Consider the following 26,887-nt stretch of genomic DNA (forward strand, 5'->3'; position numbering starts at 1 on the left):
TCTCCTACAGTGGCATTTTCAGAGGTGCTCTGACCTCTACAGGGAAATCTGCCCTACACTCAATGGCCCTAAACCACTGAAAGGTTTTTCTTTTTTAATTAAATTTCCAAATGCCTCTACTTCTCATAGTCTCGTAGGTTCTAGCACCAACCTCTCTTCTCCCTTGAAACTTCTTAGGCACTTAGACAAGGGCCTAGCATTTGTTAGAAGGTTTAACACTTAAGAGGACAAGCCCTGGTTGGGGAGAGGGAACAGGGTTTGTTCAGGGCCACTTCTTATGGCTATGGAGCCTGTGTAACACACAACAGCAGGAGGGTACCGTGCACATCGGTGTCATCCACATTACCCTTGGAGTTGAGTAATGTGGTAGAGCTCAGCTACGAATTTAAACAGGATTTTTTGAGAAGCATATCATTTTTTACAACTGTTTCAACTGAGAAGCTGTGTATTCAGTGCTGGTCAGAATGCAGGCTTTACAATTTTAGAAGTTTAGAAAGATCTCGTTCAAGTGTGAGTTCCTCTGCTTACTGGCACAGAGACTCTGAGCCAGTGTTTCAGCTCTCAGCTTCAGGTTTCTCCAGTAGAAATGGACATCGTTATAGTACCTTCATAACAAACCACTGCAGAATTTAGTGGTTTAACACAACTTGTTATGATCTGTCATGATTCTGTGGATTGACTGGGCTTGGTTGGACAGTTCTAGCTTGGGGCGTCTTACACTCTTGCAGTCAGACGTTAACTGAAATTGCAGTTAGCTTCAGGCTCAAATGAATGTCACGTTATTGGCAATTCAGGCCAGAAGCCATGTAGGGACTTGCCTAGAGCTCTGCATCAGAGGGCCTGCACATGGTCTCTTTTTCTAGTTTGGGTTTCTCACAACAAAGCCATTGAGCCCTGATAGGGAGCTCTCAGAGACAGAAAATGCAGAGGGTGAGCTGTTCTAAGCAGCTAGATCCCAGATCTAGCCTTGGATCCCAGACTTCTGTCACAGTCTATTGGTCAAGAAGACACTAAGCCAGCCTAAATTCAAGGGAAGAAAAATAAGACTCTACCTCTTCTTTTTTTTTTATTTTTATTTTTTTAACGTTTATTTATTTTTGAGACAGAGAGAGACAGAGCATGAACGGGGGAGGCACAGAGAGAGAGGGAGACACAGAATCGGAAGCAGGCTCCAGGCTCTGAGCCATCAGCCCAGAGCCCGACGCGGGGCTCGAACTCAGGGACCGCGAGATCGTGACCTAAGCTGAAGTCGGACGCTTAACCGACAGCCACCCAGGCGCCCCGAGACTCTACCTCTTAATTGAAGGAGTGGAAAAGAATTTGTGGCCATCTTTAATTTACCACACCACCTCATTTGTTTATTTTTAATTTGGGGAGGGGAACATATGTAGATTTTATTAGCACAAGTATCAGAAAGGAAGGCTGGTAGACCCAGCAGTACAGGTTTTTGAGTCTACACATGAATGATTCTTTACATGTTTTTTTTAATGTTTATTTATTTAGTTTGAGAGAAAGAGAGAGAGAATGCACACATGCATGAGCAGGGGAGGGGCAGAGAGAGAGGAAGAGAGAGAGAATCCCAAGCAGGCTCCACACTGAGCATGGAACTGACGTGGGGCTTGATCTCACGACCACAAGATCAAGACCTGAGCTGATATCAAGAGTCAGATGCTTAACTGACTGGGCCACCCAGCTGCCCCTACATGTTTTTGTTTTTTTAATTGTGTAAAAATACATGCAACATAAAATTTACCATTTTAACCACTTTTAAGTGTAGAGTCCAGTGGCATTAAGAATATTTACGTTTTTGCAGTGCCTGTTGGCTCAGTTGGTTAAGTGTCCGACTTTTGGCTTCGGCTCAGGTCATGATCTCACAGTTTCATGAGCTCAAGCCCTACCTTGGGCTCTGCACTGATGGTGCAGAGCCTGCTTGGGATTCTCTCTCTCCCCTGTCTCTCTACCCCTACCCCAATTGCTCCCTCACTCTCAAAAATAAATAAACTTTGGGGCGCCTGGGTGGCTCAGTCGGTTAAGCGTCCGACTTCAGCTCAGGTCACGATCTCACGGTCCATGAGTTCGAGCCCCGCGTAGGGCTCTGGGCTGATGGCTCAGAGCCTGGAGCCTGCTTCCGATTCTGTGTCTCCCTCTCTCTCTGCCCCTCCCCCATTCGTGCTCTGTCTCTCTCAGTCTCAAAAATAAACATTAAAATAAATAAATAAATAAATAAATAAATAAATAAATAAAAATAAACTTAAGAAAAAAAGAATATATTCACATTTTTGTGCAACTCTTACTATCATCCACCTCCAGAACTTCTCTCATCTTCCCAAATTGAAGCTCTATACCCACTAAACAACTTCCTGCGCTGCCCCCCCCCCCCCCACCAGCCCACCATTCCACTTCTTGTCTCTAGATACCTAATATAAGTGGAATCATGTAATATTTGTCCTTTTGTGTCTGGTTACTTTCACTTAGCATAATGTCTTCAAGGTTCATCCATGATGTGGTATGTATCAGAATTTCTTTTTTAAGGTTGAATAACGTTCCATAGTATGTATATACCGCATTTTGTTTGTCCATTCATCCATTGATGGGCATTTGGGTTGTTTCTCCCTCCCGGCTATTGTGAATAATGCTTCAGTAAACGTAAGTAAGCAAGTATCTCTTCTAGATCATATGGCAGTTTTATTTTTAGTTTTTCCAGAGTGGCCGCACCATTTTACATTCTCACCAGCAGTGCACGAGGGTTCCGTTTCTGCGTATCTTTGCCCTCGTTTGTGTTTTTGTGAGGTAACATTTGTAATCCACTTAGAACAGTACCTGGCATGCAGCAAAAACTCCACAAAACTTACCTGGTATTATTTGATTGTCTAGAGGCCTCTTTTCCTTCTCAGGTATAGTTGAAGTTGCAAGTGCTGAACCTTAGCATGTAATATTTCTGAAGTTCACTTTCAAAGCATTCTACGCTTTCCCAAGTTAATAAGGAAAGCCTATGAAAGGATGTTTCATATAGGTATGTGCATAGAGAATTGCAATTTCAAAACCAAACACAAGGTGGTAGATTAGGCAAAACCAAACCAAATCAGAACAAAACAAAACAAACCACGAAAGAAAGAATGAGAAGGAAGGAAGGAAGGAAAAGAGGGAGAAGGAAAAACCTGCATGGGAAGCTTTTGTAAGCATAAGCTCTGAGTTAAGCATTAAGCAATAAAGCCTTTGCTTTTTATTTTTAATTTGGGCCAAACTGCACCAGATCAGAGTTACGTCACAGGAAAGTGTAAAGATTAAGGTCAAAACTTGGGAAACTCAACAAGCCTTCTTCTTACAATGACTCGTATTGTGTTTTCCCTGTCACTACATCTAGTGCAGATCTTTTAGCCTGATCTCTAGATATGAGAGTAAAGAAATTCCTCTTCAGAAAAGTGAAACGTCAAAAACTATTTACGATCAGCCAACATTTACTAAAGACTGCATGGGACCTGGGAATAAGACATCAGGGCTGCAGAGAGGACCAGGAAACAGTCTCTGCTCCTAGGCAGGCTGGGAGACATCATGTACAAAGAACAGTTCAGGAGAATGCCACGATGCCCAGCAGCACAGCAGGCACTGAGTGAGTCTAAGCATTTTGCAGCTACACTGGAAATGACTGCAGACACCTCATTTGCACCCCCTATGGGCTTCTGTGTCACTACTTCTTAATTGTGTCTCTGATCATCCTGGCTCTAGCCTCTCCCCTGCAAAGTCTTACTTTTATTGTGTTTGTTTTGGTTTAGGTTTTGGATTCTTTTAATCATAATGTCACTCTACCAATCATTTAAGTACCTCATCACATTTAATCCAATGAATTCTGGGGCCTACGTATCACTTACTCCATTTTATAAGTAACACAACTCCGGTTCAGAGAAGTTGAGTATTTTGCTAAAGGTCACACAGCTAGTAAATTGCAAAGAATCATTGTGAAATTTGAGCTGACTTCAAAACCCATATCCCTAATTACTAAATTGTACAGTCATAATTTTTTCTCCAAGTGGCAATCTGATTGATCTTCCTAAAGTATCCTGTGGATTATGTCAATGGCTTCTTTGTGATTGAATTTGAGTATGCATATGTGACTTGTTAATCAGACATCCAAGGCCCAGTACACGTTGGTTGTAGTCTACCATTTCATTCTCGTTTCCCTTCACAGATAGTATGTCCCAGCTGCACACAGGACTCACTGTTTCCCCTTGCCTGTCCTGTGATTCTCCCCCTCATCTTAGCTGAATGAACAAGTTACCTCCCTATAGGCAGCAGGTGAATGTCACTCAGGATTACAAGGAAAGAAATGGAAAATGCCAGCGAGCTGGGCCCATCTAGGTGAACCCAATACTGGGACAGAAGTCAATGGTCCTTCGATTCAAAAGGTAACAGGGAGAGAACAGTTGTAGTTTTGAAAAGCTGATTGCATTTTGGTCCTGACATAGTTCATTCATTCATTCAGTATGTATTTCCTGAGTGCTTGCTCTGGGGCCAGGCATTGGACGAGGAGCAAGGAAACAATTGTGATGACAAGTGGGTGTGTTTCACCCTTCCGTATGGTAAGGGAAGACAGACAAATAAGCATAGAGGTGAATCCGTTTCTCAAAAATAAACACATCAGGGGGTGCCTGGGTGGCTCAGTCGGTTAAGCAGCTGGCTCTTGATTTCAGCTCAACTGACCGCGTGGAGCCTGCTTAGGATTCTCTCTTTCCCTTCCTTTCTCTTTCTCTTTTTTCCTCTCTCTCTCAAAAATAAATCAATAAACGTAAAAAATTAAAAATAAAAAATAAACACATGGAGGGTGGGCACACGGTAAGTTTTGTTGAATGAAGGAATTCATGAATGCATGGATAAATCTAATATACTCAAGTCTTCCTTTTAAGTGCTTCAATTGCTTGGCAAACAAAACCTTTCCAAATAAATGTTATAATTCTATCCAATTAAACATATAAATATGGCAAATAACAACTTACAAAAACGTAAATATATATAGTTATATATTTATATATAGTATATGTTAATATATAAATTAATAAACAAATTTATATAAACATCGTAAATATGACAAATGACAACTTCTCAGAATGCTAATAATATTTGCAGTCTTAATAAATTCTTATTCTTTCAACTTAAAATTCTAAGTTCAAATCAATACTCAATTAAAAACTTCAAATTGGAATAAGGTTCATCCATCACATTCTTTAATATGCTAGATTTTCTTAAAATATGACAAATAGTTTAAATGCCAATTATTTATAGACTTTTAACACAAAATAGTAATATAGATATAATTTTATCTTCATTTTTATGTTCACATTTCATCTTTTGGGGATTATCAGACACTTAATCACATAAAAAAAATTGATTTCTCATATCTGGGGATTGTAATTGCATATTGATAGGACTGGGTCCCAGCATTCCTTGCTTCCCACCCCCAACCCTTTTCCTTTTGACTGTAAGGACACATGACAGGGGAGGTAGCAGCCATTATCTCCTCACGTAGATAGAGTCTGTGGGAGATGATGAAACCAGCGTGTAATTAAAGGCTAGCAGAGGGCATGGATGGATTCTTGGTATTGTTTAAGTCTGTGGCTATCCATGAATTAAGACTACCCTGGGGAGGGGTGGGGGCGCCTGGGTGGCTCAGTCATTTAAGCATCAGATCTTGATTTTAGTTCAGGTCATGACCTCATAGTTTGTGGGATTCAGCCCCATGTCGGGCTCTGTGCTGGGCATGGAGCTTGCTTAAGGTTCTCTCTCTCTCTGTCTCTGTCTCTCTCTATCTCTCTGTCTCTCTGTCTCGGGGCTCCTGGGTGTCTCAGTCTGTTAAGTGACTGACTTCAGCTCAGGTCATGATCTCATGGCTCATGGGTTCAAGCCCCGTGTCGGGCTCTGTAATGAGAGCTTAGAGCCCAGAGCCTGCTTTAGATTCTGTGTCTCCCTCTCTCTGCTTCTCTCTCTCTCAAAAATAAAAAATAAAATAAAATAAATAATAATAAAAAAGATTCTTTCCCTCTCTCCCTTTGCCCCTACCCTGCTCACTCTGTCTCTCAAAATAAAGAAAATATTTTTAAAAAGACCCACCCTGAATCCTCCTAATTGCATGAGCCCACACATTTCTTATTTAGCCTAAGCTAAGTTGCAGCTGGAGTTTTATCACTCTTAACCAAAAGAATCCTGATAAATTTTCTGATTGCTAGCCATTGTCCTCCTTTACTATCTTAAACTTTCACAAAACATTTGTTACCCCAAATCGCCTTGAAAGTGCTTGTGGAATGAAGGAAGGTGGGGAGGGTCTAACTTGCACCAAAGTGGTAGGGGGTGAGACGTCAGTATCAGAAGGCAAAATGAGGGACTGATGGAGAATTCTGCAAAATTAGGATACAGAGCAAGTAGGAAGAACATAAAGGTCCTAGGGTCCTCTTACCAGACCTCCCATGGTTTGTGGAATGGGAAGTCAAATCATTTTGTATGAGTATGAAAGCATGTTTTCCAGAAGGCTTAGATCTCTAGGTGACATTTCCTTTCTTTCTACCAAGATGGTAAAGTGTTACTGTGATACAAAAATGCTAAATAGTTAATTGTAGTAAAGGCGAAAAAAAAAAAAAAGTGCACTGAGTTTTGGACAGGACTGAGGACCTCAGACTCGGGAGAGAAAGATGGCATCCAGAAAGGATAGTGTCAACGCATCCGTTGTTTTTGCTTGAGTCTCATTCATTTATCCTGGCGATAGTACCTCAATATTCCCAACTTTGGGGCACAATTCTTTATCATCTTCTCGTCCATATAGTGGGGCTGCGTCACCCCTAGCTCCTGCCATGCCTTATAATTCGGTCCATTCCAATAAGAATTAAGCTTACTTGTAGCCACAGCTTGTAGACTGAGTCACGAATCTTATTTCAACGAGTCAAACAAGACTTAAGTCTTTTATTAGAAGTTTTAGGGAAGGGAAACTCTGCTACTGAAACTGTAACTCTAGAACTGCCTTGAGTTGAGGTTGGGGTGGTGGTCAGTGTTTATCTGAGAATGAAGACAACATCAAGGAAAGCACAGATGGGTCAAAAAAAAATGGAGAGAAAAATTTCTGGCAACTTTTTTTTTAATGTTTCTGGCAACTTTTTCTGAGACTCTGATCTAGCAATGCCTGATTCAGAGGTTCCTCTGGACTTTTCAGGTGCGGGAGCCATAGAAATTCCCCTCAACGCACACCTGTTTTTTTTCTTTTTCTTTTTTTTTTTTTTTTTACATCAGTCACTTTGAGTTGGATTTTCTTTTGGGTGTTATTCTTCCAAAGGTGGATATATTACATGTGGTTTCCCCACTAGAGGGTGTAGCTCACTCACTGCACTAGGAGCAAGCCTTTTTTTTTTTTTTTTTTTTTTTTTTTTTTTTTTTAAGAGAGGTAATGCTAGCAGGCTGGCCATCTAGTCAGAGGGACGTGGGATGGCACAAGGTCCCAACCACAGAGCTTACCTCTCTGACAGAATCCTTGTCTTAGAAGGACTGGGAGAGCAGTCAGATGACCAAGGCGTGGCTACAGGCATAGGAAATGGGATAGGACTAAGGTACCAGGTAAAGATTTCATGTCAAGAGCCATGAAGTTCCCTTAGTCTTAACAAGGAACATAGGCTTTGGCTTCCATGCCAAATTTGATTGGCAAGGCATGCCCGGATTGTTATGTTGAGAAAGATTTTGAGGCCACATCAAGCTCAGCAGAGTGTATGGTCATTGATTACCGATTACTGGTGTGGGTGTGGAGAGAGGCAAGGCCGGATATGATGCTTTCCATCTATGGGTGAGATGTTTCTCAATAGGAGCACTAGTGGCATTTCGGATGGGTCAGTTCTTCACCATGCGGGACTCTCTAGTGCATTACAAAGTCTTAGCCCAGTAAATGCTAGTAGTACCACTCCAGTCTTTGTGACAAACAAAAGTTGCCCACACATATATTTTAAATGCCTGTTTTGAGAATAGTACTGTTCTACTTAAAAATCATTAGGTTTGACCAAGAGAGACTTGACTTGGATTTACCTGACAAATGAACTAGAGTTTCTTAAATTCCTTAAGACCAAGGGGGGGGGGGGGGGGGGGGAAATGAGGTGTTTTGTTTTGTTTTGTTTTTAGATCCTGAGATCAGACTGAGCTTGCCATCAGTAAGGGATAGTGATTGACAATGGGGGTGGAAATGAAGAGTCTCCAGAAAAGGTAAGAAGATGCTTATGGTGGTAGGGAGTCAAGTAGAGCCTGGCAGCTGGTGATTCACATGTCATTCTGGGTTGAGGAAAAGGTAGGGAGAGCCTGAGCTGTGGGGTCAGGAGTATTCTGTTAAACAGCAGTGTCATTTGGGGTACCGTCATCTCACCTTAGAGTACTCCATTGTGTTTTGGTGTCTCTTTGGTCAGTGTTGTCTTCATATGACTATTCTCAGAAAGATGTCTTCCACTCTCTACCTCTGAATCCACTGAACAATTATCAGCCACCTTAAATTATTTTTGGAACAAGGTATCATATGAGTCAAGGAGTGAACAAAAATAAATGAATAAAATATTCCCTATCCTTAAGAGTTCAAATATCACCTATTTTCATATTCTTCATGCTCCTCCCCATGCCTTGAAGGACAAGTGAGAAGAGAATGTTTTGAGCAATAAGGAGTAATATTTTGCTACTTTCAAGTTTTGCATTTATCAATGCCCTCAGGCCAAAGACCACCAGGAACACTTGAGTTGAACAAGTTGGGTTTAAGATTTGTTTCCCACATGAAAAGATGCTCAACGTCACTCCTCATCAGGGAAATACAAATCAAAACCACACTGAGATATCACCTTGTGCCAGTCAGAGTGGCTAAAATGAACAAATCAGGAGACTATAGATGCTGGCGAGGATGTGGAGAAACGGGAACCCTCTTGCACTCTTGGTGGGAATGCAAACTGGTGCAGCCACTCTGGAAAACAGTGTGGAGGTTCCTCAAAAAATTAATAGACCTACCCTATGACCCAGCAATCACACAGCTAGGAATTTACCCAAGGGATACAGGAGTGCTGATGCATAGGGGCCCTTGTACCCCAATGTTTATAGCATCACTTTCAACAATAGCCAAATTATGGAAAGAGCCTAAATGTCCATCAACTGACAAATGGATACAGAAGATGTGGTTTACATATACAATGGAATACTACTTGGCAATGAGAAAAAATGAAATCTGGCCATTTGTAGCAATGTGGATGGAACTGGAGGGTATTATGCTAAGTGAAATAAGTCAGGCAGAGAAAGATAGATACCATATGTTTTCACTCATATGTGGATCCTGAGAAACTTAACAGAAGACCATGGGGGAGGGGAAGGGGGAAAAAAGTTACAGAGGGGGAAGGAGGCAAACCATAAGAGACTCTTAAAAACTGAGAACAAACTGAGGGTTGATGGGGGATGGGAGGGAGGGGAAAGTGGGTGATGGGCATTGAGGAGGGCACCTGTTGGGATGAGCACTGGGTGTTGTATGGAAACCAATTTTCCAATAAATTTCATATTAAAACAATTCTCAATAAAAAAAATAATAAGATTTGTTGTCAAGAATGAAAATCCACATGGGAAGCCACAGAGAAGCTCGATAAAAGGATATTAGAAAGGATTTATTATAGGATTTAGGATTTTAAATTAATTTGGGGAAATTTTAAGGAAAACTGGCTTTCCTCTAAATTGGATGCCCTCAGGAGTGGAGTCATTCTGCACTTTGGTGTCTTTAAAAGTCTTATTTTGAAAGAGGGAAGAATAGACAAAGGCTAAAGTTGTACTTGGTAGAGAGGCAGCAGTCACTTATACTAGTCCAGGTAGAGGACGTCTGGTATTCTGTAGTTTGCATAATGTTCACGTTTTGCCTGTGTTCAGATGTGATCATGGAGTGGTACTGCCTTTGTCTTGATTCATCATGGTTACAGAGTGGCTGTGCCAGGTGTTAACATTCTGTGAAATTGTTGATGTTAAATAACATCGAGGCCCAGTGGTGAGTAGGAGTCTAAATAACCTGCAGGAATGCCCAGGTTGGCTCCTAGAAGTCACGGGCTTGTACTTTTCCTCACATTGTCATATTTTTTTTTTCTTTTTTTAATTTTATTTTTTATTTTTTATTTTTCAAAATTTACATCCAAATTAGTTAGCATATAGTGCAACAATGATTTCAGGAGTAGATTCCTTAGTACCCCTTATTCATTTAGCCCATCCCCCCCTCCCACACCCCTCTAGTAATGCTGTTTGTTCTCCATATTTATGAGTCTCTTATGTTTTATCCCCCTCCCTGTTTTTGTATTATTTTTGTTTCCCTTCCCTTTATGTTCATCTGTTTTGTCTCTTAAAGTCCTCATATGAGTGAAGTCATATGATTTTGGTCTTTCTCTGACTAATTTCACTTAGCATCATACCCTCCAGTTCCATCCACATAGTTGCAAATGGCAAGATTTCATTCTTTTTGATTGCCAAGTAATACTCCATTGTATACATATACCACATCTTCTTTATCCATTCATCCATCGATGGACATTTGGGCTCTTTCTATACTTTGGTTATTGTGGATAGTGCTGCTATAAACATGGGGGTGCATGTGTCCCTTCAAAAGAGCACACCTGTATCCCATGGATAGATGCCTAGTAGTGCAATTGCTGGGTCGTAGGGTAGTTCTATTTTTAGTTTTTGAGAAACCTCCATACTGTTTTCCAGAGTGGCTGCACCAGCTTGCATTGGCACCAACAGTGCAAAAGAGATCCTCTTTCTCCGCATCCTCGCCAACATCTGTTGTTGCCTGAGTTGTTAATGTTAGCCATTCTGACAGGTGTAAGGTGGTATCTCATTGTGGTTATGATTTGTATTTCCCTGATGATGAGTGAAGTTGAGCATTTTTTCATGTGTCGATTGGCCATCTGGATGTCTTCTTCAGAGAAGTGTCTATTCATGTCTTTTGCCCATTTCTTCACTGGATTGTTTGTTTTTTGGGTGTTGAGTTTGATAAGTTCTTCATAGATTTTTGGATACTAACCCTTTATCTGATATGTCATTTGCAAATATCTTCTCCCATTCTGTCAGTTGCCTTTTAGTTTTGCTGATTGTTTCCTTTGCTGTGCAGAAGCTTTTTATTTTGATGAGGTCCCAGTAGTTCATTTTTGCTGTTGTTTCCCTTGCTTCCAGAGACGTGTTGAGTAAGAAGTTGCTGCAGCCAAGATCAAAGAGGTTTTTGCCTGCTTTCTCCTCGAGGATTTTGATGGCTTCCTGTCTTACATTGAGGTCTTCCATCCATTTTGAGTTTATCTTTGTGTATCATATAAGAAAGTGGTCCAGGTTCATTCTTCTGCATGTCACTGTCCAGTTTTCCCAGCACCACTTGCTGAAGAGACTGTCTTTATTCCTTTGGATGTTCTTTCCTGCTTTGTCAAAGATTAGTTGGCCATACATTTGTGGGTCCATTTCTGGGTTCTCTATTGTGTTCCATTGATCTGAGTGTCTGTTCTTGTGCCAGCATCATACTGTCTTGATGATTACAGCTTTGTAGTATAGCTTGAAGTCCAGGATCATGATGCCTCCAGCTTTGGTTTTCTTTTTCAAGATCACTTTGGCTACTCAGGGTCTTTTCTGGTTCCATACAAATTTTAGGATTATCTGTTCTAGCTCTGTGAAGAATGCTGGTGTTATTTTGATAGGGGTTGCGTTGAATATGTAGATTGCTTTGGGTAGTGTCGACATTTTAACAATATTTGTTCTTCCTATCCAGGAGCATGGAATCTTTTTCCATCTTTTTGTGTCTTCTTCAATTTCTTTCATAAGCTTTCTATAGTTTTCAGTGTATAGATTTTTCACCTCTTTGGTTAGATTTATTCCTAGGTATTTTATGGGTTTTGGTGCAACTGTAAATGGGATTGATTCCATGATTTCTCTTTCTGTCGCTTCATTGTTGGTGTATAGGAATGCAACTGATTTCTGTGTGTTGATTTTATATCCTGCAACTTTGCTGAATTCATGAATCAATTCTAGCAGTTTTTTGGTGGAATCTTCTGGGTTTTCCATATAGAGTATTATGTCATCTGCGAAGAGTGAAAGTTTCACCTCCGATTTGGATGGCCGATTTGGATGCATTTTATTTTTTGTGTTGTCTGATGGCTGAGGCTAAGACTTCCAATACTATGTTGAATAACAGTGGTGAGAGTGGATATCCTGTGTTGTTCCTGACCTTAGGGGGAAAGCTCTCAGTTTTTCCCCGTTGAGGATGATATTAGCGTTGGGTGATTCATATATGGCTTGTATGATCTCAAGATATGCTCCTTCTATCCCTACTTTCTTGAGGGTTTTTATCAAGAAAGGATGCTGTATTTTGTCAATGCTTTCTCTGCACCTATTGAGGGGATCTTATGGTTCTTGTCCTTTCTTTTATTGATGTGATAAATCACGTTAATTGTTTTGTGGATAATGAACCAGCCCTGCATCCCAGGTATAAATCCCACTTGGTCGTGGTGAATAATTTTTTTAATGTATTGTTGGAGCTGGTTGGCTAATATCTTGTTGAGGATTTTTGCATCCATGTTTATCAGGGAAATTGGTCTGGAGTTCTCCTTTTTAGTGGGGTTTCTGTCTGGTTTTGGAATCAAGGTAATGCTGGCTTCATAGAAAGAGTCTGGAAGTTTTCCTTTCATTTCTATTTTTTGGAACAGCTTCAAGAGAATAGGTGTTAACTCTTCCTTAAATGTTTGGTAGAATTCTCCTGGAAAGCCATCTGGCTTTGGACTCTTGTTTTTTGGCAGATTTTTGATTACCTATTCAATTTCCTTACTGGTTATGGGTCGGTTCAAATTTTCTATTTCTTCCTGTTTCAGTTTTGGTAGTGTATATGTTTCTAGGAATTTGTCCATTTCTTCCAGATTGCCCATTTTATTGGCATATAATTGCTCATAATATTCTATTATTGTTTTTATTTCTGCTGTGTTGGTTGTGATCTCTCCTCTTTCATTCTTGATTTTATTTATTTGGGTTGTTTCCTTTTTCTTTTTGATCCAACTGGCTAGTGGTTTATCAATTTTGTTAATTCTTTCAAAGAACCAGCTTCTGGTTTCATTGATCTGTTCTGTTTTGGGTTTTGTTTTGTTTTGTTTTTTTGTTTTTTGTTTTGATAGCATTAATTTATGCTCTAATCTTTATTAGTTTCTGTCTTTTCTGCTGGTTTTGGGTTTTATTTGCTGTTTTTTTTTTCCAGCTCCGTAAGGCGTAAGGTTAGGTTGTGTATCTGAGTCCTTTCTTTCTTCTTTAGGAAGGCCTGGATTGCTATATACTTTCCTCTTATGACTGCCTTGCTGCGTCCCAGAGGTTTTGGGTTGTGGTGTTATCATTTTCATTGGCTTCCATATACTTTTTAATTTCCTCTTTAACTTCTTGGTTAGCCCATTCGTTCTTTAGTAGGATGTTCTTCAGTCTCCAAGTATTTGTTACCTTTCCAAATTTTTTCTTGTGGTTGATTTTGAGTTTCATAGCGTTGTGGTCTGAAAATATGCACAGTATGATCTTGATTTTTTTGTACTTACTTAGGGCTGATTTGTGTCCCAGTATATGGTCTATTCTGGAGAATGTCCCATGTGCACTGGAGAAGAATGTATATTCTGCTGCTTTAGGATGAAATTTTCTGAATATATCTGTTAAGTCCATCTGGTTCAGTGTGTCATTCAAAGCCATTGTTTCCTTGTTGATTTTTTGATTAGATGATCTGTCCATTGCTGTGAGTGGGGTGTTGAAGTCTCCTACTATTATGGTATTACTATCAATGAGTTTCTTTATGTTTGTGATTAACTGATATATATATTTGGGTGCTTTCACATTTGGCGCATAAATGTTTATAATTGTTAGGTCTTCTTGTGGATAGATCCCTTGATTATGATATAATGCCCTCTGCATCTCTTGATACAGTCTTTATTTTAAAGTCTAGATTGTCTGATATAAGTATGGCTACTCTGGCGTTCTTTTGTTGACCATTAACATGATAGATGGTTCTCCATCCCCTTATTTTCAATCTGAAAGTGTCATTAGGTCTAAAGTGGGTCTCTTGTAAACAGCATATAGATGGATCTTGTTTTCTTATCCATTCTGTTACCCTCTGTCTCTTGATTGGAGCATTGAGTCCATTGACATTTAGAGTGAGAACTAAAAGGTATGAATTTATTGCCATTATCATGCTTGTAGAGTTGGAGTTTCTGGTGGTGTTCTCTGGTCCTTTCTAATGTTTGTTGGTTTTGGTATTTATTTATTTACATACATATATATGTATATAAATGTATATAAATTTTTTTTCATCTTTTCTCCCCTCAGAGAGTCCCCCTTAAAATTTATTGCAGGGCTGGTTTTAGTGGTCACAAACGCCTTTAATTTTTTTTTGTCTGGGAAACTTTTTCTCTCTCCTTCTATTTTGAATGACAGCCTTGGGGGATAAAGAATTCTTGGCTGCATATTTTTCTGATTCAACACATTGAATATATCCTGCCACTCCTTTCTGGCCTGCCAAGTTTCTGGGGATAGGTCTGCTGCAAACCTGATCTGTCTTCCCTTGTAGCTTAGGGACTTTTCTTCCCTTGCTGCTTTCATGATTCTCTCCTTGCCTGACTATTTTGTGAATTTGACTATGATATGCCTTGTTGATGATTGGTTTTTGTTGAATCTAATGGGGGTCCTCTGTGCTTCCTGGATTTTGATGTCTGTGTCTTTCCTCATGTTAGGAAAGTTTTCTGCTATGATTTGCTCACATAACCCTTCTACCCCTATTTGTCTCTCTTCCTCTTCTGGGACCTCTATGATTCTGATGTTGTTCCTTTTTAACAAGTCACTGATTTCTCTAATTCTTAAATTGTGCTGTTTTACCTTGATTTCCCTCTTTTTTTCTGCTTCATTATTCTTCATAAGTTTGTCCTCTATATCACTGATTCTCTGTTCTGCCTCATCCGTCCTTGCTGCTGTGGCATCCATCCATGATTGCAACTCAGTTATAGCATTTTTTATTTCATCCTGACTAGTTTTTACTTCTTTTATCTCCACAGAAAGGGATTCTAATCTATTTTTGACACCAGCTAGTATTATTATTATTGTGATTCTAAATTCTGGTTCAGACATCTTGCTTGTATCCGTGTTGGTTAAATCCCTGGCTGTCGTTTCTTCGTGCTCTTTCTTCTGGGGTGAATTCCTTTGTTTCGTCATTTTGATGGGATAAAAGGAATTAACGAGGTAGAAAAAGTAAAATTAAAAAACTATTAAAATTAAAAAATTAAACACACACACACACAAATCGAATAAATGATACTAGGTGTTTTGGTCTGGGTGTTGAAAGTGGTTTGATAGATTAGAGAAAAAAGTTGGGGGGGGGGAAGGAAATCATTTGAGAATTTGAAAAAATGAATACACTGAAGTAAACTAAAATGAAATGATGGGAGTAAAATAGAATTTGAAAAAAATTACACAAAAATAAAGAGTATAGTGGAAAAAATTTTAAGAAAAATATTTTTAATAAAAATTAAAAATAAAAATGAATATTTTCTCTTTCTCTATTCAAGAAAAAGAAATGAAACAAAAAACAAATCGTTTGAAAATTTGGAAAAGTGAATACACTGAAGTAGACTACAAATGATGGAAGTAAAATAGAATTTGAAAAAATTTACATAAAAGTAAAAAATATAGCAAAACAATTAAAAATATTTTTAATAAAAATTGAAAAAAAATGAATTTTTTCTCTTTCTGTATTCAGGGAAAAGAAGTGAAAAAAAGAAAGAAAGAAAGAAAATTGAATAGATGGACCTGCTAACAGATTGAAATAGGACTGAAATTACTTCGTTTTCCCCTAGATGTCAGACTATGAAGCACTTTATAGTCCATAAACTAAGCAGACAGTGATACTTGTTCTTGAAGGGCAAGGTTGGCCCAGTTCGGCAGGGCTTAGTGTAATGGCTCCTTTCACCACTAGATGGCGCTGCTAGCCTACTGGGGTGGAACGTTGTGATGCTCCTAGGTGTGTATGCGCGTGCGCGGGAGCAGTGAAAATGGCCTGCCTCTGCTATCGGAACTCTGTTCTTCCCATCAGCAATCACGCACCCATCCTCTGTCTTCAGCTTTCATCCACTCCCCGCTTTTTCACTGTCCATGACCAAGCCCCAGGCAGTACCTGTCTCCTGAGTTTTGTCTCAGATGCGGGTGTTTTCCCTGGCCCCTTACTTCCGAAGGACTGCGGCTTTGACCCATTCTGCCCCTCTGCAAGCGGGTCTCACCGAGCGATGGCCAAATGAGCAATGGCTGAATGTCGGCTGCACCCAGGAACGCTTGCTGGACCCTGCTGCTGCCGGTGCCCCGAGACTGCGGCCAGGTGCCTGCCCAGCCCAGAAAAAGTTCACGAGATAGTGTAGCAGCAGCATTTCAGGGATTATGGAAAAATCACAACACACATCTGGCACCAGGCTTCACCCTTAATGACCCTGTACCAGCACCAGTGAATGTGGCCCTTCTCTGGGGTCTGCTGGGACCAGGTGGCTTCAACAGTCTCTACCAAATGTCCTTCCAGCAGTGGAACCGCTTTTTCCCGTGTGGTCCAAGAACCTCCTGGACCCCACTCTGTTCCTGGGGGTTCACCTTTCCCACCAGAGCACTGCCAGGTATGTAGCTGCAGAGTGGCAGCCTTTGCGCTCCCCTTGTTTACAGTCTCAATGGAGTTTAACCCTCTCCTTTCTCCTTTCTCCCTTTTTAGTTTAGTCCCTGGGGCTGTTTCCAATTTTCCACTTTCTCCCCAGCTTCTTTTGGGGAGGGGTGCTTTTCTCATATTCTCCCCCCCACCCCCCGTCTCTGTCCTCTCTCTGCCCGCAAAAGCGGCTCCCTTCCCGCAGCTTCTCGCTCCCCAAGTTCACCTCTCTGTGCCGCGTACCTGCTGAATTCTGTGGTTTTGGTTGTGCAGATTGTTGTGTTAATCCTCCAATTAGTTTTCTAGGTGTGAAGGATGGTTTAGTGTTGCTCTGGCTGTATTTCGTGGGCGCGAGACACACAAAAAACTTTCATGCTGTTCCCCCATCTTGGCTCCACCCCCACATTGTCATATTTTTAAATAATCATTCATTTTCTTGCTCCCTTGCTGGACTGTAAACTGCACGGAGACATGGACCTGTTTTAATTACCACTGAGGTCCCAGAATTTAACCAAATCTCTCACTCTCATAAGTACTTAAAGAATATTTATTGAATAAATGAATGAATTGTCCAATTAGCATAACAGACTGTGAGTGGCTCAAAGTCAGGGGTCACTTTCAACTCAGCTCTGTATTTCTAGAAACAAACACAATTCTGGCACATCTCATTAAATATATCTTGAGTTAAAGAGGGGCTTTCCATAGCATAAGATTTATTGATTTTTTAAAAATAAAGTGATGTAATGAATTCCACTTTTTGAAAGAAAGACGATGTTTAATTCAAATGGGTTCAGTCCTGACGAATGAAGGAAAATCAGGTCTTATTCTGAGATTTTTTAGTCGTTCTGCATTTTCCACTGTATTGAATTTTCAAAGTGTGTTTCAAAGCTCTAAGAGAAATTGATATAAACATTTAGAGACTATTTGTATTCAATATAACCTTCTCTTCTAATCTAGCTGTATTTTAGTAAGGATTTTAAGGGAAGGGAGGCCTTGATTTGTAAACCCCTGATTTAAACAGCACACAGCTATAAAGGTATGCTCTACCCTCACTCTTCCTTCACCCTGGTGACTCCTCTACTTTGAAATCATGGGGAAAAATTATTAGAGCTTTTAGCAAATGAGTGAACCTGTATATTAAGAAGTATAGGGAGGGACAAAAATGATTCCCTGAGGTACCCTGAGGAACTTTTTTCACTTTTCTGAACCAGAATTACCATAATCTGCCACGATTATGGGTACCTACTGAGAAAACTCTTTGAGGCTCACTGTGAACGTTCTCTATGAACTGCAAGCAGAAAGGATTTTTATTGTTGGGGGCAAAGGACATAGTGGTCAAGAGCAAGATTAATACAGCAATGTGGAAAACAGAAGATATTTGTCGTCTTCAGCAGAAATACAGTAAGAAACGACAGCAAGCCAATGACGACATTTTGTGCTAAATTATAGTCAGTAGACTTTTGCTATTGTATTTTTCATGAAAAAGCGGACCATTTTTTAAAAAAAATTAATAGCCACAGAGGAGCTACTGGGAAATAATCAAAACATTAATCTTTTGCAAATACTTACTAATTCACATTAGGCAACAATTAACTTTGGAGTCTTTTCTTTTTATATGCCAAAAAAGGGAATAATCAATCGCATCCCTTCCTACCACACAGTTTTGGTGTGGGTCTCATAGGTGCCCTGTTTGGGAAGGTACTTTCTAAGCTGTGGCAGGCTTTATATTCTATTTCTGCACCTAGCACAGTATCTTGAACTTACTAGATGCCTATTAAATATTCATGAGACAAATGGATAAATATGAGAAATTGTTCTGAAAAATCCTAAAACTCTACCCAAATAGAGATTCTAATCATGAGATAAGATAATGAGAAGTTTAGGGGCACCTGGATGGCTCAGTCGGTTAAGCGTCTGACTTCGGCTCAGGTCATGATCTTGCAGGAGTCCGAGCCCTGCATCAGGCTCTGTGCTGACAGCCTGGAGCCTGCTCCTGATTCTGTGTCTCCCTATCTCTCTGCTCCTCCCCTGTTCATGTTCTGTCTGTCTGTCTCTCTCTGTGTCTCTCAAAAATAAATAAACATTAAAAAAATTTTTTTTAAAGATAATGCGAAGTTTAGCTTGAAGGTTCTGGATGTCAGATTGGTATACTTGTCTCTTGGTTTCTCCCCTAGTGAGCTATGACTTCTTGACGCATCCCTAAATTACCCTCAACCTCAGTTTTATCATCTACAAAATGGTAGTTAACACCAATACCTCCTTCATAGGATCGTTTTGAATATTGAATGAGATAATTACTATGTAGCAGCATGCACAGTGCCTGGCATATAATAGGCACAAAAGTTACATTAGGTTTATTTATAAGTATTCAAAAGATCCCCATCATGTATTCTTTCATATATTTTATATTTTCCTGTATACGTAATAAATATATTTTTCAAAAGTCTGATCATTTTATATCCTTCAAAAGTATGTATCATTTTATATCCTTAGATTTTCCTTTTTTTAGCTCAACGTTATGTCATGCTTATTTTTAGAAAACCAAATACGTAATATCTAGTAAACTTTCTTTTTCTCATACATGGCTTAAAAAGGATGAGCCTTTAAACAAAATGTTGAGCCAAAAGTCTTCAGTGTGCTTAAGCAGATCAACCTTCTGACTTCCCCAGGATGCAGAAACAACGTACTGGCAGAACCTGAACTAGAACCCGAAGGAGAGAGGGAGGCACACATGCAGGTAACATAAAGTTGTGCTCGGTGCCCTCAGCTTATCATGAATGTGTCCTGGCCCCACATTTGGAATGAAAATCTGAGAAGTAAGAAACTTCAGGCTAAAGGAGATAAATGTGACAGCTGGGGACTCAGATAATTCTTACATGTGAACTCTCTGAAATGACCAGGGAGGGCAAGCTGAATGGATTTCCCACTGGCCTGAGACAAAAAGAAGATTAACAGTAGGACATAGGCGTACCAAACACCAGGAAGATGAATATGGACAAGGGTATTTAAGTGGTGGTACCACAATAGGAAAAGGAGCAGATTTTTTCTGAGAAAAATATATTTCCTTCCAGGGCTACTAATGTCTTTGTACTTGTCTAAGAACTACTTAGAAAATGAAAACCTTAGAAAATACTAAATTTCTTTCCAGCAAAGTCAAAGGGCATTGGAGCATTGATATTTGTAGAACTCCTATAAACAATGACACAACTGCTTCCGTGACTTGTTTCCTAAGAAATATTGACTACAGATGTACTACAGATTATTGAAGCCGATCATCAATTATTAGAATATCTAATTTTTCCCTAGCATGTTACTCTTTTTTTTTTTTAATTTTTTTTTAACATTTATTTGTTTTTGAGACAGAGACAGAGCATGAACAGGGGAGGGTCAGAGAGAGGGAGACACAGAATCTGAAACAGGCTCCAGGCTCTGAGCTGTCAGCACAGAGCCCGACGCGGGGCTCGAACTCACGGACCGCGAGATCATGACCTGAGCTGAAGTCAGCCGCCCAACCAACTGAGCCACCCAGGCGCCCCTCATGTTACTCTTAAAACTATTACGCTAAACTGATCCGTACATTATTCTTTGAGAACACCTTTATAACTTTCTAAGGATAGGGCCCAGAATAGCCAAGACGATTAGTAATAGAACAAAGTTGAAGAATATATCCTTCCTAGTTTCAAAGCTGATGGCAAACTTCAGTAGTCAAGACAGTATCGTATCAATATATGGATAGGTATACAAACCTGGAATAGAATTTAGAGTCCAGAAATAAACCCTTATATTTGTGATCAATTGATTTCAACAAGGGTGCTAAGACAATTCAGTGGGGAAAGAACAGTCTTCAACGAATAGTGCTGGGACAATTGGATATCTACGTATGAAACAATGAAGTTAGATATCCTACCTCATACCATGTACAAAAATTAACTCAAAATGGGTCAAAGACATAAGTATATAAAAAATAAGTATAAGCCTCTTACAAGAAAACAGAGGAGTAAATCTCTGGGACCTTGGGTTAAAGCACTGGTTTCTTAGATATGACAATGAAAGCATAGCAACAATAAATTAAACATCATCAAATGAAAATATTTTGTGCTTCAGAGGACATCATTAATAAAGTGAAAAGACAACCCACAGAATGGGAGAAAATACTGCAAATAAATATCTGATAAGGAACGTGTATCCAGAATATATGAAGAACTCTTACAACTCAACCGTAAAAAGGTGAATAATATTATTGAGAGGTGAGGAAAGGATTTGAATAGGCATTGAACAAATGGTTAATTAGTCCATGAGATGATATTAAACATCATTTGTCACTAGAGAAATGCAAATCACAGCCACAAGACACCACTTCACACCCATTAGGATGGTTATCATAAAAAAGATGAAGAATAACAAGGGTTGGTGAGAATGTGGAGAAATTGAGGCCTCATGCATGGCTTGTGGGATTGTAAACTGTCGCAGCTGCTTTGAAAAACAGGCAGTCCATCAAACTGTTAAACAGAGTTAGTATATGACCCAGAAATTCCGCTCCTAGATATACGTCTAAGAGAAATGAAAACATATGTCCACACAAAACCCTGTACATGAATGTTCAGAGCAACATTATTCACAATAGCCCAAAATGTAAACAACCCAATGCCCATTAACGGACAAATAAAAGCGGTGTGGTATAGCCATACAATAGACTATTACTTCACCATAAAAAGACACGAAGAAGTGGTATATTCTACAACATGGATGCACTTTGATAACCTTATGCTGAATGACAGAAGCCAGAAACAAAAAGCCACGTATTGTATGATCGCATTCATACTAATTGTTCAGAATAAGCAAACCCAACAAGACGAAAGTAGACCAGTGATTGCCAGGTACTGGCGGGATGGTGGAAGGGAGACAGACTTTCGATGAAATTTATTCTGAAATTAGATAGTGGTGCAAATATGCTAACGACCACTGCATTGTACACTTTAAAACAGTGCATTTATGAATTTATGATTCACTCTGTTTTTAAATTAAAATCCTAAAAATAAATTCTTAGCAATAAAGAAGTTATTTTTCACTTCCCCGAAACCTTGGGATCCTAGGGAAGAGGGTAAACGGTAAGTTTGAAGGAAGGATGGAAGTGGAGAGCTACTAATAAATTTGGGAGAAGGGGTAGTCTGTACAATTTCTTTTTCTTCTAAGGGATCTCAGCATGTGCCATGAGCTTATCGCGACCACTACAGAGGAAGTCTATTTGATGCAGTTTTGAGGTTGTCTGGGAGGTACTGTTGCACTAGTTGAGGATGACGATCGTACAGGTTATATTTCTGAGGGAAAGAAAAAGTTGGTAAATATGGATGGAGAACTAAGGGGCTAGATAGGAAAGCCTGCTGATGGTGAGGTGACTGGTTATTTTGATTTGTCTGAGACCGTTCTCTTTTGGCACCCAAAGTCTCACCCCCCAGGAAAACCCTCAGTCTCAGGCAAACCAGGTTGGTAAGTCATCTAGTTGGAAGCAACACAACAAGGACACTGGTGATGTATGACAAGCATTATGCTAAGCTCCTTTTAGGCCTTAGCTTTTTCAGGTCTCACGGTCAACTTCTCGGGTAATTGCTTAGGTTAAGTTACCTGTCCTAGGTCGTATTGCCCTCTGACTTCATGGAGCTTATGTTTGTTGATAGGCCAAAACCAAAGGAACAGAAACATAAAAATAAAATATCTGGTAAGAATTATGAAGGAAACAGAAGCATACTAACATGAAAAATACCAGAAGTAAATCTACTTTAGACAGGATGGCCAGGGGAGGCATCTGTAATGGAGAAATATTTAGACTGAAGCCGAAACAATGAGACACAACCAGTCCTGTGAAAAGCATGCACTCTTCTTGCAGGAGAGGATGGTTTTTGCCCAAAGGTCCTGAAGCAGCAGAGAGCTTCGTATGTTTGAAAGTATCAGGAAAGAAGCGTCAGTGTTGTCACAGCGTATTTAGCAATTAAAGCAGGAAATATTATCTCAGATTTGTAGCTGAGAACTTGAGTTATGGAGGGGTTACAAGACTTCCCAGGATCACAGCCCTGCAGGGGCAGGACTCAACCCAAGGTCTTCTGACTGAGTACTGAGACTTATTGCCATAGTCTTATCTTGAAAAGGGTGATTTTTCTCACAGCTTTGATTTTCAAACATTTTAGGAACAGAAACTTTTTTCACATATAACCTCACTCTGAAACCTAATGTTCAGAACAGGGAGAGGGGGACTTCTCTGCTGGAGTTGGAGGTAGGACTCAGAATCTCAGTTGCTCAGTACCTGTTACCCCCATCCCCCTGAGGTTCAGCCAGCTGGAGTGAAACTCCAAGGACACTTTTAGTTTCCAGAATCACATCTTGAGGGTTTCGCACACACATTCCAAAATGTGTAGAAGGGTTGCTTTTTTTTTTTTTTTTCTTTTAATTTTAATTCCAGTGTAGTTAACATACAGAGTTAGTTTCAGGTGTAAAGTATAGTGATTCAAAATTTCCATATATTACCGGTCAGCTACATGTTAAGTTCTCAAAACAGGTTTCTGTTTTGGGTTTGGTGTTTTCACTTACATGTTAGCGAAGCAGTACACGCAGGAATTAGAATACGTAACATTATTAGAAGCGCATAGTCGGCTGACTCTTATGGAGCATATAGATTTTTGTTGTATGGTCTTCTTTTGATAGTAACCGCATGGAATGTCCTAAAACAAAACTCCACAGGTCAAACTCTATCCTGTAATGATCTCTTAATGGCTTCTAATATAAGTGCTTGGGAGTTTTATTTTGTGCAGACAGGAGATAATGATAAAATATGTCTTCTTTCACACTTTAAACATCAGAACTTCCTTATTTTAAATTCAGCAGCTGGAGCCTTTGGGGTTTCCACTTAAAAGGCAGCTGAGGCCATATAGCCCTGACCTTTGGCTGTGTAATATGTATCTGGTAGAAGGGAGAGAGAACATTCTGGGAAGTGACAAAAAATGACTACAACCACTGTTGAAGCGCTTCTGGAATCATGTTAGTTCATCAAAACCCCCTTTAACTGTGGTTCTTAGATTGGAATACCCTGCATGGTCCTACTCTGGTATTCACTATAGACCAGTCCTCTGGGGATTAGGAGGCTGGAATAGTGAGACAAGATTTCTTCAATATCTCCCCATTTTATTTTTCTACCTTCATAGTCCCAGAGTTGGAATAAGCTAGATCCAGAGAAAGTTGAGTGACAGAGTAAATTGTCTACAGGGGGGCCTGGAAAGTTCATAAGCACCATGTAATGAGCAGATAAAGGAATGGGCTGCCACAATTTCCTACTCCATTGACTCAGATCACATAATATTTAGATATCCGTAGATCAGGGTGCTACCATATTTACAAAACTTCAGTGGCTCTCATTGCCTACAGCAATGTTTGCCAACTTCAGTCCCTTGGGTCACGATTCCTTCCAAATTCCTGTGCCATTTTTTCTTTAAAAGTATTTTTTACTGAATGGGTTTCCTTTTTAAACTTGACTACTCACCCTAGAAATGTCCTAAACGTTAATATTCAGGATATCTTGGATTTGAAGTTGTAATTATATTTTTTTCTAACACACATCAAAGAACAGTTATAATGATTACAACCAAAATATTAAATTAGCTAAAATGATCACTAATATTATTAGAGGGTACTCAAGTCACTTTTTGAGAAATACTGTTTATGTCTGTCATCTCCTTTTTTAATGAGTAAGGCTACATGATTTGTTTGGGGAGGCTTTACCAAAAAAAGTTTTTCTTTGGTGTACTCTTAAGAGATGAAAATGATTTCTAAAATTGAATATGAGTATGAAAAGAAGGATAATTTAATTAGAATTATATACACAAAGACAAAATTGGAATAGCTTGAAGCCCAAAATAATTTAAGTCACCTAGAACCTAAGGTGAGAAAAGGGAATTCTCCTTTCAGGGAGAAATGCTGCATTAAAGAAGGTATTCTAAGTCATGCAAAAAGGTTTATCTCCCATCAGTACTAGAAGTCACCGTTCTAAGGAGAGAGATGTCTCAATCAGGTTTGTATTTTAGAAGGCCCATATTTAACAGTGTGGGAAAGATTAGTATAGGGATTGACAAACTTTTCCTATGAAGAGCTAGGTAGCAAGTATTTTATAATTTTTAAGCCATATGGTCTCTGTTGCAACTACTCAACTCACGTAGCCTAAAAGCAGCCAGAGCCAATGCATAAACTAATGAGCATGGCTGCATTCCAGTAAAACTCTTTTTCTAAAAATAAAGTGGCCATCTTTTGCCAACTCCTGGATCAGACTCAGTACAGAAAGACAATTAGGTGGCCACTGTAATAATATAGGCAAGAAGTGAGGAAAACTTAAATGCAAGCAACAGCAATGAATTTAGAAGGAGGAAAAAACCCCAGAAATTAGGAGCTTTAATTTACTGGTGGTATATAAGGACATAGAGGTGCAGTAAAGACAGGGATGAGTCCTGGTTTACCCTAGGATCTCTTTTGACAGAGTTGGGTAGATTGAACTATATGCATTGCCATCACATATATCAGAAATGATCAAATATTAGCAATTTCATGTGGTTTAATATGGTTCAACCTAATAGAAATACTAGAAGCCTAAGACTGTAAAAATCATTCTCACGTAGGAAGTAGAAAACTTACCTTGTGTGGCCCGTTACCAAAAATATCTGAAACAAAAATGTTTAGGAAAAAGGATCAAGTAAAAAACATAGTATTTAGATGTGAACAGTTAATTAACCCGTTAAGGAATCCCATCTAAATTAATAACCATGAAAGTCATAGAAAAATATGTGGCTCCTTCAAGTAAGATTTGCCTAGCCGTGCCTGGTTCCCAAAGCACTCCGCAAGCACACTTACTGTCCCACCTGAGAATTCAACCATAACCCATTCCTAGGTTTAATGTTGGCTTTAGTCAGGAGAGATTCATCCTCTGGGACTCAGCATATCATCCACAGTTGGGCTGCTCAGACATTGTGTAGACCCATTTTAGAGAAAGCCTAGTTCTTGATAGACTGGCTACCTGCTGACAGTAATCTTAGATACCTGCATTCTTTTTTGACTATTGCCTGTCTTAAATATCTTCTTTTTAAACTCAATGTGCTTATAAGGAAGGCTCTTGCTGTGTTTGGGATCTCTGTGTCAACAACTGCTTACCCAAATGGTTCCTATAACCTTCATACTTTATATTCTACTTAACAGCCTTGACTTCTTTCAGCTGAGTGTCCTCCTTGCCTACCCTTCTACTTCACCAGATCAAATCTCCGCTGGCAGATTTAATTTCGCCGCATGGGTTTCCTTTCCAATTTTGCTGGAGTTAATTTGAAGAGCTAAGCCCTCTCTTGAGATTTGATAACATCAGGCTGTGCTCTAATAGTAAGCCATGTTAGAAACTGATACTGCTTTGTGTAGAAGGTATTTGAATATGCACACGCACGCACACACATGCACGCACACACACACAGACACACTCAATGCCAGTGTGTGGGAGTATAGTGGGAAAGCATTACGAAGAGAAGAGAAATGAAATTGACTATCAACTCAACAGACCAAATTATTTGTCCAATAGTGATTACACCTCTCATAAATCATTCTTTAAGCTATCTCAAGTTTGAGCCTGTCTATGGCAGAGTTTTTGGAATATTGAAAAATGGATTCACCACTGATATTCATTCTAGCTGAGGTAATAAATTCATCTCTGAGAGAAATTTCAAGTTTCAAAAATCCATACATCTAGAAAACAGTTATTATTGGCTTGTTACTTTCCTTGGAAGATCAGATGTTTACTCCCTCCCCAAAGTTCTTTGACAAATTCTTACATGAGAAATAACCGGTAGCCAAAATAGCCACAAAGAAAGTTTTCATCTTCTCCCAAAAGGAACAACGTGATTCATCTAGTGGCGTTCCCTCTGTCAAGAACTTCCTAGCAAATCCTCAAAGGCTCAATTCTCTTGATGAACTGAGAGTTCTACCCCCTTCTGAGAACCTGAGAGCCCATTATGAAGTCACTTTGCAAATGATCTATTTACATGTGACACCAAGGGCAAAGTCACCAGGTCACCAAAGACCAAGAACACTTTGCAGGCCAAAATATTTCATTTCTAAGAGGCTGTACAGCTATGGCATGATAGCATGATTTGCCACTGATTTGTTTGATTGATAAATTATTAT

At 39.5% G+C, this 26,887-nt stretch overlaps 1 protein-coding gene across 1 annotated transcript; it reads right to left on the minus strand.

The window, feature by feature from the left end:
• Positions 1 to 17,281: 17,281 nt before the first annotated feature.
• On the minus strand, positions 17,282 to 26,654 carry LOC122201738 (ovomucoid-like). Its single transcript, XM_042907692.1, has 4 exons — positions 26,536 to 26,654; positions 25,361 to 25,386; positions 23,273 to 23,403; positions 17,282 to 17,580 (listed from the first exon to the last, which is right to left on the minus strand). The coding sequence occupies exons 1-4, from the start codon at positions 26,579 to 26,581 to the stop codon at positions 17,505 to 17,507; spliced, it is 279 nt and encodes a 92-aa protein (XP_042763626.1). The 5' UTR covers positions 26,582 to 26,654; the 3' UTR covers positions 17,282 to 17,504.
• Positions 26,655 to 26,887: the final 233 nt, after the last annotated feature.

Source organism: Panthera leo, chromosome A1 (assembly GCF_018350215.1).
Source record: "Panthera leo isolate Ple1 chromosome A1, P.leo_Ple1_pat1.1, whole genome shotgun sequence".
NCBI lineage: Eukaryota > Metazoa > Chordata > Mammalia > Carnivora > Felidae > Panthera > Panthera leo.

Bases quoted from the DNA above. Each gene is read 5' to 3' on its own strand.
- LOC122201738 (XM_042907692.1), bottom strand. From the start codon at position 26,581: ATGAAAACTTTCTTTGTGGCTATTTTGGCTACCGGTTATTTCTCAT. The intron at 25,387-26,535 runs GTAAGAATTTGT...TTTTTGTTTCAG, and splicing joins GGCTACCGGTTATTTCTCAT to ATATTTTTGGTAACGGGCCA. The intron at 17,581-23,272 runs GTAAGTGAAAAC...AATTTCTCTTAG, and splicing joins GTGTACTGCTTCGCTAACAT to AGCTTTGAAACACACTTTGA.